Source organism: Chelonoidis abingdonii, chromosome 8, assembly GCF_003597395.2.
Source record: "Chelonoidis abingdonii isolate Lonesome George chromosome 8, CheloAbing_2.0, whole genome shotgun sequence".
Lineage (NCBI taxonomy): Eukaryota > Metazoa > Chordata > Testudines > Testudinidae > Chelonoidis > Chelonoidis abingdonii.
Genome location: NC_133776.1, coordinates 65877230 through 65897917, shown reverse-complemented (window position 1 = coordinate 65897917; position 20688 = coordinate 65877230). Strand labels below are relative to the sequence as shown.

The 20688-nt window shown below is 45.0% G+C and overlaps 1 protein-coding gene across 1 annotated transcript in view; it reads right to left on the bottom strand.

Annotated features, from left to right (window-relative positions):
- Positions 1-437: 437 nt before the first annotated feature.
- Positions 438-20688, bottom strand: part of LOC116820021 (gamma-aminobutyric acid receptor subunit gamma-4) — a 79464-nt gene continuing 59213 nt past the window's right edge. The window contains exons 7-9 of the mRNA XM_032772201.2: positions 18944-19096; positions 6532-6734; positions 438-5428 (exon numbers count right to left, since the gene is read on the bottom strand). Coding sequence (XP_032628092.1) covers positions 5141-5428; positions 6532-6734; positions 18944-19096 — 644 coding nt within the window. The 3' untranslated portion in view covers positions 438-5140. The remainder of the gene's footprint in view (positions 5429-6531; positions 6735-18943; positions 19097-20688) is intronic.

The following is a 20688-nucleotide window of genomic DNA, read 5'->3' as shown; positions in this document are numbered from 1 at the left end:
AGTCTGGGATGGATGATGAGTGGCTGGGAGACCAGCTGGGGGATTGGAGAATTCCTCTCTTATAAGTGATGAATTATAAGTGCAATTAGTGTTCTGTGCTGTATTCAGTATGCTCAACAGCGGTCAATCTAAATGTAGTGAACAGCGTTTTTTGGGAATGTTCCCGTAGGCTCCTGTTGTTCTAGAAGTTACCAAGCACAGCCCCTGATATGACATTTTTCATACAGCTGTTTGAGAAATGGAATTTTCCTTGTGGGGAAAATTTCGACACGTCAAAGTTGCTTTGCATACTAGATCAGAACAAAACATCAAATGTTCACAAAAATGAAAAAATTCTGAGAAGTTGTGACTCGGAAATGTCCACATGGAAGATTTTCATTAGTTTTGGTTCAAAATGAAATGAATGCAATACGTTGAAACCACATTTTGTTTCTTTTATTTCAAAACAACATTTTGAAACAAAAAATGTTGATCTGAAACATTTTTCGCTTTGCTTGGAAAATCAAACAAATTTGGTCAAAACTAACATTTTCCCATAGGAAACTTTCAATTCTGAAGATACCACCTTTTCCAGTGCAAAAATTTCATATGCAAAATTTTGTCATACTCTAGTGTTAAAATTTGGCTTATACGTCTGGTATAAATAGGACAAGATAGCACTTGAATGAAGGGGTTTCATTTGTGCTGTATTCAGATCCTTTTGTTGGCTGAACATTCCCTTCCATCCACAGTAGCAGGACAGAGAACAGCTTTCATGAATGCAGACTGCTATTAATACTGTTTATTATTTACATTTACAGTTATACCCAAGAGCCCCAACCAAGATCACAGCCCCAGTGTGCTTAGGGTGACCAGATGTCCTGATTTTATAGGGACAGTCCCAATTTTTGAGTTTTTTTCTTATATAGGCTCCTATTACACCCCCCCTCCCCCAATTTTTCACATTTGCTGTCTGGTCACCTTAAGTGTGCTAGGGGCTGTACAAACACATATAAGAGCCAGTCCTTGCCCGAAGAGCTTACAGTCTCAAATTGTTCCATTATACAGCATATTTGTGGGGAGAAGTGACAGGAATGGGAGGCAGTGCAGTGACAAATCAGCCTTTTTCAAAGAAAATGTATAGAACATGAATGCTGGTGTCATGGCTTCAGTACAGTCATTAGTCTGGTGTGCTGTTTGGTCAGCATCTCAGTTCACCTTGTATGGACAACATACAAGGACATAAAAAGTCAGCAGTCATCCCATTTTAAAACAAAAACCAGACCACGGTACATTGTTGGTTGTAATATAAACCAAGGAATTCATAATTAAGGCTGCCGTTTTTACTTTAATCTGGGAAAGAAAGGGAACTATAGATAGAGGAGGGTTCTATCCCTAGCTCTGCCATGGACTTACTTTGTGGCCCAAGGGAAGTCAGTTTTTTTTTAAAAAAAACCCTGGGCCTCAGTTTTCCTGATCTTAAAATAGTAGAATGATCCTTACCTCATCCTTGCAAAGTACTTTGAAATTTATGGATAAAAAGTGCTGTAGAAATGTAAAATGTTAATGAATAAATAATTTGTTTATTTATTGTAATAATTGGGATGGACACATTTTATCAAAGCCAGAAGAAACTCCTTCTCCTACGCTTAGGAATCAGCTTGATTTTGATCTCTTGTGTTTCAGTCCTTGTAATTCTGTTTCCCCCTCTAAACACTCCATCTTTCCAGGCCAGATTACCCATTTTTTGCAGTAGCTCATCAAATCCAAGTCCTACCCAGCCCAAGTGCTAACAATCTTTTCCCTTCCCTAGACCTCCTGTGTAATATAATAATCCTCAAGTTGAGTTGGCCCAAATTGAACGTAGTTCTCCAAGGGCTGGATCCTACCAAGTGCTGAGTGAGCAGCTCTTTTGAGATGTGGAGTAACTCCCACTCTTATTGATCTGAATGGGAATTGAGGGTTCTGGGCACATTGTAAGATCGGCCCCCAGATCAGTATATACCATCATGGACCCAAGTGTAAACAGACAAAATTCCCATCACACCTCTGCCTACTCACTCAGCACTGATTTTGCCCATTGTTATATTAGCAGAGGAGGAGGTGTATGTGTGATGATGGTCATGGGCAGGGGAATTCTATCCTCTTTTATAATATACTCAACCATCTATGTTGCTAAGTGCTGCTGCTTACTGGATAATCATGTTTTCCATGACAACCTCCTAAGTCAGTTTCCTTAGAAAAGTATTCCGAACCTAGGGCTGTATCTGAGGAGTTTTCACTGCCTTTGCTGATGTGCATTACCTTTTGTCTTCCATCATGTTTAAACCTCTTTGGAGTTTCTACTGGTGCTAGTGTCACTGGCATATTTCACCATCTGCTGCCCACTTACTCCACCAAATCCTTGACGAATATATTAAGTAACACTTCTTTCCAATACAGATCTGTGGTGCCCCCACACTCACTTCGTTCTCCTCTGAGAACAGGCCTTTCCTATGATTCTGTCACTTAAGCAATTTTTAATCCATGGCAATCTTTATTTTCTGGAATAGCCTTAAAGAGACCCTATTAGGGGATCATAGAAATTAGTGATGGCAAAACACCTATCTAGTCCAGCCATCTGTCAGGACACGGTTGATTCATACAGTATATTATGTTGCCATGTCCAATCTCATTTTATTCAGCGGTGTAGTGGTAAAAAAAGAAGTGGGTGAACTAGCTTAACCTAAACTCTATATTCCTCAAATGAAAAGTGGGCAAATATGGGTTACCCAAGTTTGCCCTTGACTACACTGCTGATTTTACTATGTCAAGTGAGATTTCACTCCCCTTCGCTCAGGGGACAGTTCGACAGCCCAACAGACTTTGTTGTCAGGAAACTATTTTTATCCTTTTCTTAGACTTCCTTTTTCTACATTAATTTTTTCTAATTAGAACCCCCCTTGTACCACCCTCAATAATTCTGTTCTATCTTGTCGAAAGCCATTGGAAAAATACAAGTAACTTATGTCTGCTGGGAAACCTTTATCTCCTGATTTATTCAGCATTTCAAAGAACTCTAACAGGTTAGACAGGCATAATTTTCCCTTCCAGAAGCTGTGCAGGTTTGACCCTATTAGGTTATACTTAGCCAAGTGTTGTACTATTGTAGGCTTAATTAGGCTCTCTGTGAGTCCCCCTGGAAGCAAGGTAAGGGTATATTTATGAATAAATTAAACATGACACATCATTATTCAGATCACATTCAACAGTGTCAAAATCCATCTTTAAACCAGAGCAAATTTGCTCTCTAAGAATACATATCCCTCTTGGCCCTATTAGATGTCCGGTAAACCAGCCATTCCCACCTACACTCCCTGCAGGTGTTGTCTCTCTACGTGGGACAAGCCTTTAAAGTGATGGGTTTTTCTAAAACATGCTCTTTATAAAAGATTTCTTTTTAATTTACACAGTAAGTAAATATGACTGGGAAGTCACTTTCTGCAAACAGCATTGTGGGACAGGTGCTCAGCTGGTATAAATGGGGCAGCAACAATGTACTTCAGTGGAGAATCTGGCTCTGTGTTTTTCTGCTACAAATGCAGACTCTTCCTGCTTAGCACTGAATGGCATTTTTCCCCAGTCCTCACCAAGGAAAGATTGCTTCCCTCCCCAAGTTACATGGCCATACAAGTTCTGTGACAGTATGTGAGCAAGGAAACACCTACCTCTCCATGCTTGACCTGGCTAAGGACTACTCAACATAGCAGACCTGGCACTTGCGGGTGTTATTGAGTTGCTCCACCCCGTCCTGGGAGCCACTCACCAGAAAAGAGGTGGGGAGTGTCAGAAAGTGGGCGGAGCCATGGCTTTCTCCTAAATCTTCCAGTTTAAATTTTCTTTCTGAATCCTAAAGATTTAAAAATAGATCTGTCTGAGCTGCCAGGGCCCCCAAAAGGACCTTCCATGTTTGTTATTTTAAATTCAGCAGGGCCTGATTCTGCCACCCTTACTCAGTTTGAGTAATACCTCAGTCCATGAGAAGCCCCATTGGTTTCAATAGGATGATTTGTGGAGTCAGATACTACCCACTGATGGAGGGCAGTAGAACTGGGATCACACTTTGTTCCCCTGAAGCAGAACTAAAAGAAGTCAGACCCTGTCTACACTACAAATAAAACAATATTAGGGGTAGGGCTGTCAACTAATCACAGTTAATGCAAGCAATTAACATAAAGCAAGTTTAATATATTAAAAAACAGTTGCAATTAATTACAGTTTTAATCTCACTGCTGAAAAGCAACAGAATATCAATTTAAATTTATTATAAATATTTTGATGTTTTTCTGCCTTTTAAAATATATTGATTTCAGTTACAACACTGAATTCTGTGTTGTAACTGAAAGCAATGTACATCGACATGACAGAACACAACCTGGATGTAACTGGCCCTTTATAGGGTTGTATTTGTAGAGTAGATGGATCCTCAAAGGCTTATTTAAAACTTTCCAAATGCATAGTTTCATAGACTGACCAGTGTCTTGGTACCATCTGCTACAGCCGGGGACAGCTGTGGGCTACAGCGAGAGTCCCGTAGCAACCCTGCAGGTAGATGCTGCTGGGGGATGCACTGGTCCATCCCAGATCTATGGCCATGCACCCTTTCTAGCAAGTACCCCCATCCACATTTTGAACAACACTGGCTCCTGATAGAGGGGAGGATGTAGCTATTTTCTCCTCCCGCATCTCCAGTCCTTGTGGACTTTTCCACGGCCCTTCACCAGGGTCTATGTCAACAGAAGCTGACTCAGGAGTAGAGTTGGTCGAGAAATTTATTTGATTTCCTGCAAAAATGAAAAAAAAATTCACTTTTGTCAGCACTTTCTGTGAAATTATTGGGGTTTCATTGGAACTGGAAAAAACATTCAGGTTTGTTCTTTTGCTGAAAACCGGAAAATTTCACAAGAAAATTTCCTATGTATTGACAACCTGGTTTTCATCAAAGAGTTTGGCCATGCATTTTTTCCCCAACTGGTTCTACTCAAAAGGGGAGGAAGGGGTTAAGGTTGGGCAAGTGTCAAAAAAAATGAATGACTAAGATGAGAAGCAACACTGTTTTCCTTTTTCCTTTTCTGCAAATCTTGTTGGCCTCTGGTTTATTTCAGCACAGATTGGGGAACAGCTAGAGATAGAGATAGGCGATCCAGTACACAATGTTGAAGAGCAGGAAGGCGGTGGGGAAGAAAACCCGGGAGTAGGAGTCCAGGCGGGAGATGTGAATGCGGATGCGGCCCTCCCGCCACGTCCCTGTCTGACAGTCCTCGATGCAGCAAAAAAACCTCTCACATTCCTTTCCTTCTAGGCAAGGGGAACCCAGCTCCTCCTCCTCCTCGACCTCAGGAGGCCAGTGCATGAGGTTGTCGATATTGATGGTGGTGAAGGAGGGCATCATGTGGGCATTGGCAGGTGGCTAGAACAAGGAGGAGAATGGGTTAGAAATAAAGTAAGGATGAACCCTCATTTGCCCAGACAACAGACCCCACAACTGGCAGTCAATTAGTCTCCTGGGATCTCCTGGATGTACTCAGTGCACAGAGATACTAGAGAGCTCTACTTTCCCATCTTTCTGTCTGACTGTAATTCAGTTCCCTGGCATATCCTGGGCACAGTTCTGGGCCGAGAAGACCTGAGAGTGCTAATTCCCCAGCGCTGTCTCTGACATTCCATGTCCCACACAGGAGATGGTTTTCTCAGCCTGTCACATTCCTACTGAGCCCGGATGTGGTCAAGGAGTGCAGGATGCTGCCCAGATATGTTCTCTGATTGCCACTGCGTTTTCATATTTGCCATGGGAGGAAAGTGTGTGTAGTGCACTGATTATAACAGCTCACTCTTGGAAAGGAAGTATGTCTTTAGCTCAGCAGCATAGCTCCTCTCCATCAGAGCAGGGCGGGGACTTGCAGGAGAGATCCAGAATTCAGGTTTTCAGCCTCATGCTACCTAGGAACTTGGTGATAAAGCCCTGTTTAAGGTCAGATATGCAGAACTGGTTGGTGTGTTAACGGCACCCACTATGATCTTAAGCAAGCCCACTGAAAGGCATGAGTACAAAGGCGAGATTGAATACATTCATATGCAACAACTCTCCTTATGTGCTCTGAAGGGCACTGTCACTCCCCTGGGTACCCATTGCTCCTAAAGTTCTGCCTTTTCAAGCATCCCCCCTCCAGGGGCCCACCAGCCCCTCTGATGCCTACAGTCTCTAAGCTTGGCCTCTTGCACCATCACACCCCTTTGGGGTGTTACTGCCTGTCCCTCTGCCTTGCCCAGTCTCCAGAGCCCCACTCTCTCCCAGTCTATTGCCATGTGTCCCTCCCTTCGGCACTCTCTGGAGTGGCACCCATAACAACATAGCATGAGAACAGGCTTTGCACCATTATGCCTTGTGAATACAATATGCTACTGGCCAGGAGCCAAAGAACACAGCAGTTCTCTGTGCAGATGGGATGCGGTGACTTCAGGATATAGCAGCGCTAGCTCCCCATCCCCTCCCTCCACCTTGTCCCTGCCTACCAGTCTGGGTTTCTTGCTGTTGTGCTCTGGCGGTTTCTTGTTTCCCACCAGGTAGTTGAGCGTGGCGTACTCCATGAGAGCGGCAAAGACAAAGATGAAGCACACCGAGACAAAGAGGTCCATGGCGGTGATGTAGGAGACCCTCGGGAGGTGCTTGCGGGAGATGGTACTCAAGGTGGTCATGGTGAGCACTGTGGTGATACCTACAAGGGCATAAAGCACTGTCAGGAGTAACAAAGCCAAGAAGAGGAGCCAGTTGCTTACGTATAACATTACCGGTCATTTCCTTCCTCCATACGCCATCAGCGCAGGATTCCCCAGTGGCTCCAGCACGCCACTTTCCCTGACTGTCCAAAGGGAGCCAGGACGTCCTGACTGGCCGGCGAGGAAGTGAGCGGCCTGTTCTATTACTGTGTAACAGTTCTGTTGTGGGGATAGTGGAGGGCCTGGGCAGGGGAGTGTGTTCACCTGAAGTGTAAATCTATTCTGAAAGGGATGCTACAAAAATGCTCTTGTAGGGTTCTGTGCCTATTGGGATTCCCATGCCAAATATAATAGAATCATAGAATATCAGAGTTGGAAAGGACCTCAGGAGGTCATCTAGTCTAACCCCCTGCTCAAAGCAGGACCAATTCCCAACTAAATCATCCCACCCAGGGCTTTGTCAAGACTGACCTTAAAAACCTCTGAGGAAGGAGATTCCACCACCTCCCTAGGTAACCCATTCCAGTGCTTCACCACCCTTGTAGTGAAAAAGTTTTTCCTAATATCCAACCTAAACTTCCCCCACTGCAACTTGAGACCATTACTCCTTGTTCTGTCATCTGTTACCATTGAGAACAGTCTAGATCTATCCTCTTTGGAACCCCCTTTCAGGTAGTTGAAGGCTGCTATCAAATCCCCCCTCATTCTTCTCTTCTGCAGACTAAATAATCCCTGTTCCCTCAGCCTCTACTCATAAATCAAAATGCTCAGTTTATACGTAAAAGGAAGGTATAAGGTACGGGGCCAATTTGATTCAAGGACTTAACAATATCCTAACTTTCTGTCATTAAAAGCTAGAGCCAAGATTTCCAAGAGGGTAGACTGATTTGGGTGTGCCTCTGGCTTGAGACATCTATGGGCAGATTTTCCAAAGTGCTGAGCCTCAAATGGGAGTGGCAGTGCTCCACAACTCTAAAGATCATAGACTTTAAGGTACACTCTGACTCACCCAAGACCACCCCACACCAGTGGCTCCTTTTCAAAGTGCACATACAAGCATGAACAAGATACACAAGTGACAAAAGCAGCTTTTGTTATCCTTTCCACAGTGCCCTACCCCCACCCCTTGCAGAGTTATGCTGCAAAAGCTTCCAAGCCAAGTGTTCTCTCTTGCTGATTTGCCTGTAATGCCATACAAAGAATAACATCTTTGCAAATCATGTGGCTGCCCAGAACTCATTTCACCAGAGACAAATGGAGTTCAAGGCGCAAAAATATCCAGTTCTATTCTAAATCTAGAACCACCATTTGGAGAGGGCTCTAACTGTGGGGAAAGGAGTTCTATGGCAGGTTGTGCTCCCTTCCTACATGCTCCTGGTCTGTGCTAGGAAGAGCTTTAGCAGTTTCCAGCTGTGTGCGCTATAGGTATGCATTTACACACATTGTCCTGTCTGGGAGTGTCTTGGAAAGTCCCGGGGAGCAGGGGACAGCGTAAAAAGCCATATGGTAATTTTTGTCCTACTCTCTCCCCTCACTCCCCAACCCTCTTCAGTCCCCCTCATGCTCACCAGGCCTTTACTTATCAGGTTATCTGTGCAAATTAGATTATACATTTCTCTGGGCAATGACCTTGTCTAATTTTTTGTCTGTAAAGTGCCATTTACAGCACCATCTAAATCATTACAAATAATAACACCACAGGCAGTGTGGCAGGGTTTGTATAGGAAGGTAGACTGTAAACAGCAAATGTTGCAAAGAGACACAAGTCAAACAGTCTGCTTTTAGATTGTGCATGAAAACTGGTAACACATGGGTGACAAGGTAACCCAAAGAGAATCCATCTTTGAGGCTCTGATGCCTTGGCTTTTCATTGTCTGGGATGTTAGCAGAGTCTCCTTATGGAGTCATAGCCTTGGCTTCTATCACTGCCTATCTGTGACTTGAAGGGTACATCTACAAGTGGAGCTGGCAGGGGTGGTGTGCGGGGGTGGTTCCCAGCTAGAGGAGACATACCTGCACTAGCTCTCATCAAGCTAGCATGCTAAAAATAGCAGAGTAACTGCGGTAGCACGGGGAGTGGTGGGAAGGGCTAACTACCCTGGGTACAAACTCACCCGGATCCTGTGTGTGCAACCTCAGGTTGCTAGCCTGAGCTACTGTCTTTGCTACCACAACTACACTACTATTTTAAGGTGCTAGGTGTCATCAAGCTAGTGTGAATATGTCTCCTTGAGAAGGGAATTACAACCCACCAGCCCCAAGTGGATATCCTACACTAGCAAGTGGGTCACACAAGTGAATCCTCGTGAGGCTAGCTCACTGCCACCTGATTTGTGTGGTATAGTACAACGTACTTCCCAGTGCCAAGGACTTTGTAATGTTTTCAACAGTTCTAACGCATTGGCCAGAGAAACGCTTCCGAGTGTTCCTTGTACGGTCTTTGTAGTGTGTCTGAGCCCAGTCCTGAGCCTGTTGAGGTCAGTGGCAATACTCAATGGCGGTAGAACTGGTCTATGTGTGTGATACCAAGTCACCAGCACAACTCCACCAAAGTCAGTCTGTAACTGACTGGAGAATTTGGCTCTGTTTAATTCTATGATGTAGACATGGCTGCACAGCTCCTAGGATCAGAAACCCAGGGGGAACTGTGCTAATGAGAGGGGAACAATAGGAAACCAGTAGTCTACCGGCCAGATTAATAAAGAGGTCTTATTAATGAGTTAAAATGACACATCAGATGGAGACATTTAATTGCTATCACATGGCAGGCACATATCATGGTTATCACCAGGGTGGATATAGATGCTGGAAGTGGTGCAGTTTTTCTATACCATGTAATGTTTAAACACTATCAGGCATCCAATCTGAAAAAAAAATCATAAAATCACGAAAAGGGCCATAACTCGAAGTAACACAGTATAATTTTGACCAAAATTGGCAGCAAACTTCTAAATATAATTCCTAATGTAACTATGTGTTTTGGAAAGTTTGGGAAATGTGTAACCCAGGCGATATATTTTATGCATTTTCCCATATTTTTTTGCCTTCGGTCAAAGCAAAAGTCTGTAGTCACACGACAGTCTGAGCTCGTTTATACCACGTAACACATTAAAATATTTGTCATTAGCTGCAGAATGGACTGACCCGAGAAAAAGGTTTTCTGTCTGCTACTTTATGTTTTATGAGTATTGGTTACTTTCCAATCATTACTGCACTGGCAAGTGATGTTAATAGAGCGTATTGCAATCTGAAATATTTTCAGGTCATGTTCCACTCTCTGGACCAAGACTGGACCTGTGTGATGTACGATGAAGCAATCTACTGCAAAGCACAGTTGATTAAATGGAGGAATCAAAACAAATTTGACACTCATCACTTTGAGATGGGAGTTGTGCATCATGCAATGAATTTCATGAGTGATATATAGGTAGTGTGATGCACGAAAGTGGGTTTGAAGACATCCTTGTGGAATCAACATCTCCGGTGCTTCCATCATCAGCCATGCTCTAAGAGAGAAAGGATATAACTGTGGTGTTAGAATCCACAAACTTATGAATGAGGCAATGACTTGCTCGAAATGGATGGCACTTGGCGATTCCATGAACAATGATGGTCTCCCAAATGATGAGAAGAGATGCATCTTGGAGAAAGCTCAAACATGCACTGAAGCATTTGAAGATGTGGAGAAGGCATACAGAGAAAACAGAGTGGCAGACTTCCCAATTGCCCAATCACTCCAACAGCTCATGGACACTTGTGTTACCCAAGGAAAAATCTGTTCAGATACATTTCTGTTCTATTCTGGGAAAACTATGTAACAGATTTCTCCCAATTACTGATGGATTACATTGCAGCAAAGAGAGATGACAACAAGCCCATGGGGCTTGAGATATTTGCATAAATGATTCCAGTTGACTTCCAGTGTGGTCATGCTAGATGGGACTATGTAAATGTAGCAGAAGCCAGATATATATCATGCTCTAGTTCATAGGGAGCAGTATACTGGACTGCCAGACCCTTTAGGGGTGTATGGCATAACTTGTCCATCAGGCAACCTCTCAACAAAGACTGTGGGAATCATCAGCCTCTTTGCACAAAAGGTAAGGCTCTGACCAAATATTAGCTGACTGCACGTTTTAAGGAAGCTGTAACAGCTATGACAAATGTGTGGAATTCAGCCTTCAGCAACAGATTTCCACAAAGAAGCTATCAAAAAGCACATGACTGCTGATGAAATTGCCATTCAAGATGTTATTAAAAGTTGTGACCGAAAGAATGACAAATCCTTTTAGCATTGAACCTGGAACAAACCCATACAACAGAAGCTACTTGTGAACAGTGCAATATTTCTTGTGACCTCATCTGAAACTGCAGAAAGTTTGCACATGGCAAGAGAAAATGGCACACAAGAAAAACAGTTTGTGACTAGTAGGCGGTGAAGAGGTGAGGTAGACCTCTTTGATCCATAAAAAGTCATAATTTCAAATCATTAGATCCTCCTGGAATCTCCCATTGCTTCGATGGATGAGGGTTCAGCTAGTGTTGATTTGAGTTCTGGGGTTATTTGTTTTTAGGGCTCCTTGCATGAGAAGTGAGTCCAAGCATGAATTTGCAAATGCAGTTGCATGTCTTGCAAATGCAGTCATTGTTGGGGGGAGAGTTTGAAGTGCTGGCCTTATGATGTGCGTTCTACTCCTGCAGAGACCTCATGGCACAGACCTCTTCATCTGGGTCTGTCGAGTGCAAGAGTTCCCAGGTTCTAATATCTACCTTGCATGCACTGAGGTTGGCCTTCAAAGTGTCTTTCTATTTGAGGATGGGTTCACCCTTAGAACAAGTTCCCAAGCTCAGTCAGCTGTTGAGCACTGCTTTCAGTGTAAGGAAAACCTCCATGCAGATCACGTGTCCTGCCCAACAAAGTTGAGCCCTGATGAGCACACTCTTCATTCCAGGGATCTGGCACCTGTCAAGGACTTCAGTGTTGGGGATCCTGTCCTGCCACTTGATATGGCAGCTGGAGCTTAGGAAGCGAAGGTGGAAACTCTCCAGCTGTTTGATGTGGCATTGGTAGAGCATCTATGTCTCACAGCCATAGAGGAGTGAGGTGAGTACGACAGTGTGGTGAATTTTTACTTGATTCTGAGGTAGAGTCCATGCTCCCTCCAGAGCCTGTTGATGAGTCTGCCAGATGCCAAGTGTGGTGTTCCTGGAAAGTGTGCTACCCAGGTAGCAGAATTTCATGACCGAGCTGAAGGGTGTATTGTCAATTGTCGTTGGGATCATGGTGCTCACAATGCTGGTGGTCTGGTGCTGGCTGGTACATGACCTCCATCTTTTTCAGGCTCATTCTGAAACTGAAGCATTACGAGCCATAGGCAAAGTGGTCCACAATAAGCTGAATTCCTGAGTGCATATACAATGAGGGCACAGTTGTCAGCAAACAGGAGTTCTCTCAATAGCTGTTCAATTACCTTGGTGTGGGCCCTAAGTCACTGTCGATTGACTAGACCCCATCCAAGCTAAACCGGATGTGTGCGCCTCTGTCGAAGTCCTGCAATGTGAACAAGACCTTGGCTGAGAAGACAATGGCAAACAGGACTGGAGCCATTACACATCCTTGTTTGGTGCCATTGATAAGGAAGGCTTCTGATGAATCATCACACTCCCCATCACCCTGGCCATCATGCTATCATGAACAGAGCGGATGACATCAATCATTTTCTCTGGGTAACTAAATTTATGAAGGAGTTTACATAAGCCCTTGCAATTCACTGTGTTAAAGGTTTTGGTCAGGTCTACAAACATCATGTACAAGTCCTTGTTCTGTTCACCAGCCTTCCCTTGTACTTGTTGGGATGCAAAAATCATGTTCATGGTTCCATGGCCAGCACAAAAGCCACACTGTGACTCTGGATACACTGAGTTCACTAGGTGGGAGACGAACCTGTTGAGGACAACCTGTGCAAGATCTTCCCTGCTATAGACAGCAATGAGATTCCATGATGGTTGTCACAGCTAGATATGATTCTCTTCCTTTTCTATAAATAGAGCATGAAAGCATCCTGATATTCCTGGGGCACAGTGCCTTGTTCCCATACAGTCTTGGAAGGGATGGTGAGTTTCCTGATTAGGTGGGCACCTCCACATTTGTATGCTTCAGGTGGAATATCATGGGAGTTGGAGATTTGCCCATGGACAGCTGTTTGATGGCCTTAGTAACTTTGTCTAAAGAAGGCTCCACAGACAACTTCTCCAGGACAGGATGCTGTGGGAGTGAGTCAATGATTTCATTGGATATAGTGGATTGACGGCTCAGGACACTGTCAAAGTACTCTGCCCAGTGAGACAGAATATCGTTTTTGTGAGCAGCTGGTTATCATCTGCGATAAGGACAGGGGCTGTGCCACTGGATAGTGGGCCATACACAACATGGAGACATACATAGAATCATACTTGTCAGCCACTTCTTGTAGTTCTGCAGCCTTCTGCTCCCACCAATGATTCTTCAATATCCTTAATTGGGTTTGTCATGTATGTTTGGTTTGGTGGTGTACCGGGACATTTTATGAACCAGTCAGTGTCCAGACACTGCCAGTTATTGGGATGGACTATCAGTGATTCTTCTTGTTGCATTTAGCCATTTATTAGGCCTTTGCAGGGACTTAGCATAACTAAGGCAAGCCAAGAGTGGGGGTGGGGTACAGCTATCACATGAAGTGGGCTTGACTCTACACCCCTCTGATATGCTGGGGTATGCGTCTGTGAAAAACAGGAAGTCTGGCTATATTTCAGGACTGTTGTTATGGAGAAATATGGCTCCCAGATTAACTGCTTGGAAATTGCTTGATTAACAGTTATTTTTTTAGTGACATGTTTTTGCAACACTTGCTTTTGGCCCAGTGACTGATTTTGTTTGGTCAGCAATGTAACCTTTTTTTTTGCTTGATATGTCTCTGTAACTTTTTGAGTATAAGAAGGGAATTGTGGGTCTGGGTCAAGTGGGTCGCTTCATGAACACATTGAGATCTCCAGCCACAGAGGGAAGACCAGTGTCTGGAAATCTGCAGCTGAATCACCTGAATATTGCTCCAAACTCCTAGAGGGTAATTGTCAGTTTAGGGTGCTCTATAACCTATTGTGTTTGTATGTGCTTGAGACTAAACAAAGCAGTGACTTCAAGTAAAGGCATTCTAGGCAGAGCGCTGGCTTTAAGTGAAAGCATGTGGTTTTGATTTATTTTTGTCAGTCATATAGCAGGCAGAAGCACTGCATCTCCCTTGGTCTGTCCTGATACTGCCTCGCGGAGAGTAAAGTTACCTAGAGCTTTGGGTTCGAGGAGGCTGTCTGCTTCCCAGCTGCCTTGTGTGGAGTTAGGCAGCTTGGAGCATGCCTACTAACCAGATCCAGGCCCACAAGGAAGTGAGGCAGGACAATGCCCATTTGTCACGGTTGGAGATTTGTGCTGGTGCCTCAGCGTGAGATTAGGCCTCTGGTGCCTGGACTGAGGTAGTGGTACATGTGCTCAGAGGCACGAAGGGAACTTTTAGAGCAAAAACTTAGGTGCCAAGTGGTTGGTTGGCAGCTGAGGGGGGATTTTGTGGCTCACAAAGGTGACTAAAATGGGATTTAGGTGCTCAGGTCCCTTTGTGGATCTGGCTTTGTGTACCTATAGTGTGGACTGACCATTCTTAGGCTCCTCTGATTTCGGTGTTGTGGGCCTGTGGCATGTACTGAGCACACCCATTCTTAGTTCACGTCCCAGCTCGGCACCGCATGCCTGCTGCATCAGCAAGGTCTGTACTGCCACCTAAAACTTTGCTGGTATGCCCTGGGTAGTTTGCCCCACTGTAAAAACAGGTCAGAGGTAAGGGGAGGCTCTAGTCATCCAAGATCCCTAAAATTGTACCCGGGATGTTATTCTGGGTCCTCACCTGGCATGCCAGCTTTCAAGCCAGTCTGGCTCTGCATTTGCATTTTAGAACATTTTAAAATTAAACCCAGCTCATTTGCTGGAAAAGGAAGGGAGCTGACTCTCAGGAACCCCATGACCAAATGGTACCCAAGGCCTTTTCCTAGCAAATTTCCATGCCAATCCGACTTGTCTATGAACTTTAGAGCACTTTGAAAATTTACCTTTGAACAGAAATGCTACCACAGCCTTCGGGTGTCTCTTGTGCCTGTTAGCATTCCAGGTTTTGCTCACAGCAGCATCACTTTGTAGAACCAAAGTGAAAATGTAATAGAGTTTGTATGATTGGGTTTTGGACCTGTGTGTTGGTCACTTCAGGGGAAGGCTAGTGAGATGTGTTCTGTGTGAATACTGCTCATTTCACCCCCAGCTTTGTGCAAAAATCTTTCTTTCCCATCCCAAGAACAAGCGTGAAATATCAGCGGTGGTGTGTCAGTAACCTAAGTGCATGCTGTCATTTATAAGCCTGCTCCCATTACCTACAGTGTGAGCACTTTTGAGAGCAAAAAGCAGAAACACTCAGACATGGTCACATATGAAAGATGATACACCAGCGTAGAAGGTAGTTATGTCTCTGCCTGTTGATGGCTTTACAAAGTAGCACTATGCCTTTGAATTCTTGGCATGGACAGCACTAACCAAACCAGGCAGTTAATGAAGAACACAGCAGTTGCTGAATTAAGTAGCCCCTGCTCAGTATCACTAGAGAGATTTGAAGGTAGGTAACTGCAGTCCAGCCCAACTGCAGCTTTTCCAGAGTCAGCAGCCTACGTCTCACTGGTATCTTGCCTGTTTCTTACTAGAGCACATCTCTGGATAATATGTGCTACATGTTGTTTGCTAAGAAGAACGAAACAAGGGAGTAACTGCCTCCAACAATGGCCTCCTTCAGGCAGCATCTGAAATGTGCAAACTATCAGACCTACATGTGAAATCATGCAACAGTTCAGTATCTTCAAACGTCCCCTGTCAACAACAGATGGGTGATAGCATGGGACATCTTTTTCCTAAAATGATGGCGCTGCCACCTGCTCCAGAAGCCACTCTCACCTTTGTGCATTGTGGCAGTGAGAGTATCTGTGCAACAAGGAGATGCAAATGCCACAAGGAAGATACAGTGTTATGTGATGCATGCAGCTGTGACAGTGATGAGTGTAGCAACAGAGTATCAAACACATCAGAAAGGTTCTGAGGGGAGAATAGAAGTGTTTCAACTATCTCCAAATTACGATGACTATTTTATGAGTAAATATAGCTCAAAGGGGTGTTGATTAGACATTCAGTAGTTTATAGTTATATGGAGAAGTTACATAAGAGTATATGATTATACTTCGTTATTCACATGATATATTCATACAAGACAGTCTACAGCCGTTCTACTAAGAATCATTACTGTTATGTAAGTAGTTTACATAGATTGTCATTGTCCTCAGTGATGGTAAGAAGATAATTACAGTTGTACTAAGTTTGCTTTAGACTTACATCTCCAGCCAAGCAGATAACATCAAAAATATATGTTTTGTAATTAGAGGGTAGGGGTCTTATTATCTGCATAACGTCATAGAAATAGCAGACAGAAAAACTCTTCTCAGCTCAGTCCATTCTACAAATGATGACAAATGTTTTGATGTATTACACGGTACAAACAAGCTCAGACTATCATGTGATTACAGATTTTTGCTTTAACTGAAGGCATAGTACAGCAAAATGAATAAAATATAATCACGTGGGCTAAATATTTCCCCAAACAGGACTACTTTGAGCATATAATTACATTATGAATTGTATTTAGAACGTTTCTGCCAATTTTGGCCAAAATGAGACTGTTTCTATGAGTTATGGCCCTTTTTGTGAGTTTGATTTCTTTGGATTAGATGCCCTGGAAACATTTAAACATTTTGTGATACAGGAAAGCTGCACCACTTCCAGCATCTACACCCATTATATGTGCCTAACATGTAGCAATGAAATTTTCCTAGCTGATAGGTTACGTAGGGTCTGGGCTGGTAGACTACAGGCTCTGGAAAGTGGAGGACCAATAGTGAGATTCTTGGCTAAGCCTGTAATGATTGTAAAATTCCTGGAGAAAACAATGGTGAATTTCTAGTAGGCATGAGTTAAGCTATGGTCTACCAAGGGCCAAACTCCTGTAACTCCATTGACATCAATGAATTGACACCCACAATGAATTTGGCCTGTGCAGTTACAGCCCAATCCAAAGCCCAGTGAGTCAATGGATGGCTTTCTCTTGACTTTAATGGGGGTAGGATCAACTGCTTAAATAGCTCATACGTGGGATCCTGTAGCCTATTCATAAGGAGCAAATGTGGAGGTTGCCAATTCTGAAGATAGCTCCTGTGGTCAATAGTGGGAACTCAGCCAGAGTGCTGCACGGTACAGAGGGTTCTGGAGCAGGCAGTCTGCATATTCCTGCTTCTCCATTGCTAAGCCAAAGTTATCCTCCCTTCCACCCTGCTGAGGTTGCACAAGATATAAGTGGGGGTAGATTTTAACTCAATATATTTTCCTATTGTGCTTGCATTAGCATCTGGGATATGATTTAGCAGATTTTTCAAATATCACTGAAAGTAACATAGGCTCTCTAACGTAGGCTGACTCTGGCTTTAATGCATTTGGGATTATTTTTATAAAATACAAACAGGGCTATAGAGAGAATACATTACTTTTGACATCCTGAGGCTCAGCATCCCATGGGCAGAGCCCCCTCCTGGGTAAATCCAGTTGTGGAAACCTGCCTTTGGAACGTATTTTAGTGCAACAGTGCTTTTTCCTGCCCTGCTGAATGCCCTGTTTGTTGCCATTTATTCCTGCAGATGCTTAGAATGCAATTGATCTCTACCTCTATTAAACTACCTATATTAAACTCCCCACCCTGCTCCCTGCTTCTTTTTATGGGGTGGGGGTGGCATTGCAGAGATTGTGAGAGCGTCCAACTAGCCCTGCCCAATGATGATGGTTTCTCTAGTGTCAGAGGAGATCTCACAGCCCTGATGCTGTTATCAACAATCCAGGTGAAAGAAAATGAGTGTGGGGAGGGGAAGAAAATACAAGATGCACATCATACTGCAGACTCCAAATAGAGTTAAGAGCCTTGAAATGGGATCAGAAGAGCTAGAGGTGGTGAAGACCTATTAGATCTCTAAACGCTATCTCCTGCTAGTGGTACCCCGTCTCCCCATATATAAGAACATAAGAGTGGCCGTACTGGGTCAGACCAAAGGTCCGTCTAGCCCAGTATCCTGTCTTCTGACAGTGGCCAATGCCAAGTGCCCCAGAGGGAATGAAGAACAGGTAACCACCAAGTGATCCATCCCCTGTCCCCCACTCCCAGCTTCTGGCAAACAGAGGCTAGGGACACCATCCCTGTATAGTGGAGACATCATGGGGCAATAAATGGAGATTACTCTTGAGCCTAACCAAAGAGTCAAAATATGCTTTATACTCACTTAAAGAGCCAGCCAGAGATGGTGAGCAAACCTAGACAGTGAGCAGGTTTGCTCCCCTCTCCGCTTGCCTTGCACTCGTGTGTGCAGACACCTGCATGCATGTAAGCCTCAGACCCTTACCAGAACCCACTGTCAGACTGACACCCCCACTGGATAAAAAGCAGTAGCTCTACCAAGTGCACCAAAGAGGGCTTCCCCCCGATATCACTGTGCTGTTGTGAAGTTGCTGTTAGATACACAACTCACCCATGTGGCAGGAGAGCCATGGCTGGTGGAGTGGTGCAACAGGTGCAGCCTGCTAACATGATCTAACACTTCTCTGTGTGTCTGTCTGTCTGTCTGTCATTGTCACCGGTTAGGTGGAGAACAAGTGCCAGGGTTTCTCTCAGGCTAATGTGCAGAGACCCATGATGCACTGCAGATCCTCCCCTAGCCAGAACTGCAGTCCCAGCTCTCTCTCGCTCTCAGGCCTGTGTCAAGGATGGAACATTACAAATGAGGTGACCTAGCATCTAGGATGCTGGGTAACATTTTCAAAAGTATCTAAGTCCCAGAGCCTCAAAGGTACTTAGGCATCCATTGAAATCTGTGGAAATTAGTGCCTAAATACTGTTGAAGATCTGCACCCACATGCCCCAGCAGTCTAAATCCGACAAATTTTCACTAGCCCTGCTGAGTCACTTAGACATTTTGGAAAATGGCCCTTGCCGGCTAGCTGCACACACCTCTGCTGGGACAACAAGCGTCAGTGGAACAGTACAGTCTGCCTTACCCAGAGAAGTCCTGGCCGGTGTGGAGTCTCTCTTGATCCAGAAGGAAACCCAGGACAGGACTACGGTCAGGATGCAGGGGATATAGGTCTGAATGGCAAAATAGCCCATCCGCCTGCTCAGATCAAAGGAAACCGTCATGACCATATAGTCCCCTAGGAAAAGGCCACAAAGAGGCAGACAAGTCAACATAGTAGGAGGTGGAGATAGGTAATCACCCTTTTATTCCTATTATCTGTCATACTTAGCCTCCAGGACCATACTGTCTGAGTCCCTCACAAGCTTTAAGGTATTTAGCTACACAACACCCTGGTGAGGTAGAAAACCACTACCCCCCATGGGGCAACTGGAGGCACAATCTCTCCTGAAAATCTTCTTCTCCCAGGGAGCCTGCCCAGCAGCCAAGTCCATGTCTTCTCCTTCCTGAGCTTTGGCCCCGTGTCTCTGTGTGGGGCAGAGGAGGTTTTGGGGGGTGATGGGAAGAGCCAGCCCCTCCCAATGAAGGACAGAGGAGGTTGTGGGTGTAAGGGGGGCAAAGTCAGCCCCTTCCAGTAAGGGGCAGGAGGAGCAAGAGGGGCAGAGCCAGTCCCTCCCAGCATAGGGCAAAGAAGGCTCTGGGGGTGAGAGGAGTAAGATGGGACTCAAGGCATTTGAGCCGAGGAGGATGGTGGCTAAGAACAAAAGAGCTGCCATACTGCGTCAGTCAATGGCCCATCTAGCCCAGTAGCCTGTTTCCGACAGTGTCCAGTACCAGAGCATCAAGGGGTGGGCACAGAGAGAGATCCACCGTGTCGCCCCCTCCCAACTTCAGGCAGTGAGAGCATTGCCCCGAGTATGGGGCTGCATCCCTGCCCATCCTGGCTAATAGCCACTGATGGCTCTATCATCCATGGACTTGTCTAGTTGTTTTTTGAACCCAGTTATACCTTTGGCCTTCACAACATCTCCTGGCAAGAGGGTACAATCCGTGTAATTTAGGGCTTGGTTTCCTCTCTCTGATGTGATTTACCAGCTGGCCAGCATCCTTCTTGCTATTTCTGTAGCCAGCAGCCTGTCCACTGCGATTCTCAGATCCATCCCACACGTGTCTATCAGTGCCATTGTGGGATATGCACGGCCCACTGCTGGCAGCTGGCATCAAGCTGGTCCGACTGATCTATGCATGCAGCACCTGCCTGGAGGATCAACCCCACTCGCACTGCTCCCCTTTGCAGGGCTGTTTTCCTTTCATTAGCAAGGCCCTGCCCTCTTCTGGCACAAGGGCAGGAGGATTTGATCTCCATGTTGTCCCTCTCCCAGGCTTCCCCTCCCGTCACATCACGCCAGCAATCCTATAGCAACCGTGTGCTACCAACACAGCGCATACTGGGGAGTCAGCTGAGTCCCTCCGTATCACATCACATCTCCCCTCTTCTTCAAGAGGGCAGGCACTCCTCAGTGGTGATGCTCACCTGGGCTCTCCTGAATGGAAGGCCTCTGCTGCTACCTTCTGCTGCACAGCTGTGGAATTTACATCTCCTTCACTGAAAGCTCCCCTAATTTACAAGTTCACCCTGCTCCTCCTCTACTGCCTACTCCACAAGTCCCACTCTGGCAGCATTTTCTTCACACAGCTAATATTTGCCTGTCACGGATGCACCCCTCTCTGCTTGACCTTTTCTATGTGCACTTGTGTTCTCTGACCAGGTAGGCGTCTCAACTACTGCCCTGATCTCTCCAGGTACAAGCCTTCTCCAGTATTGGAGAG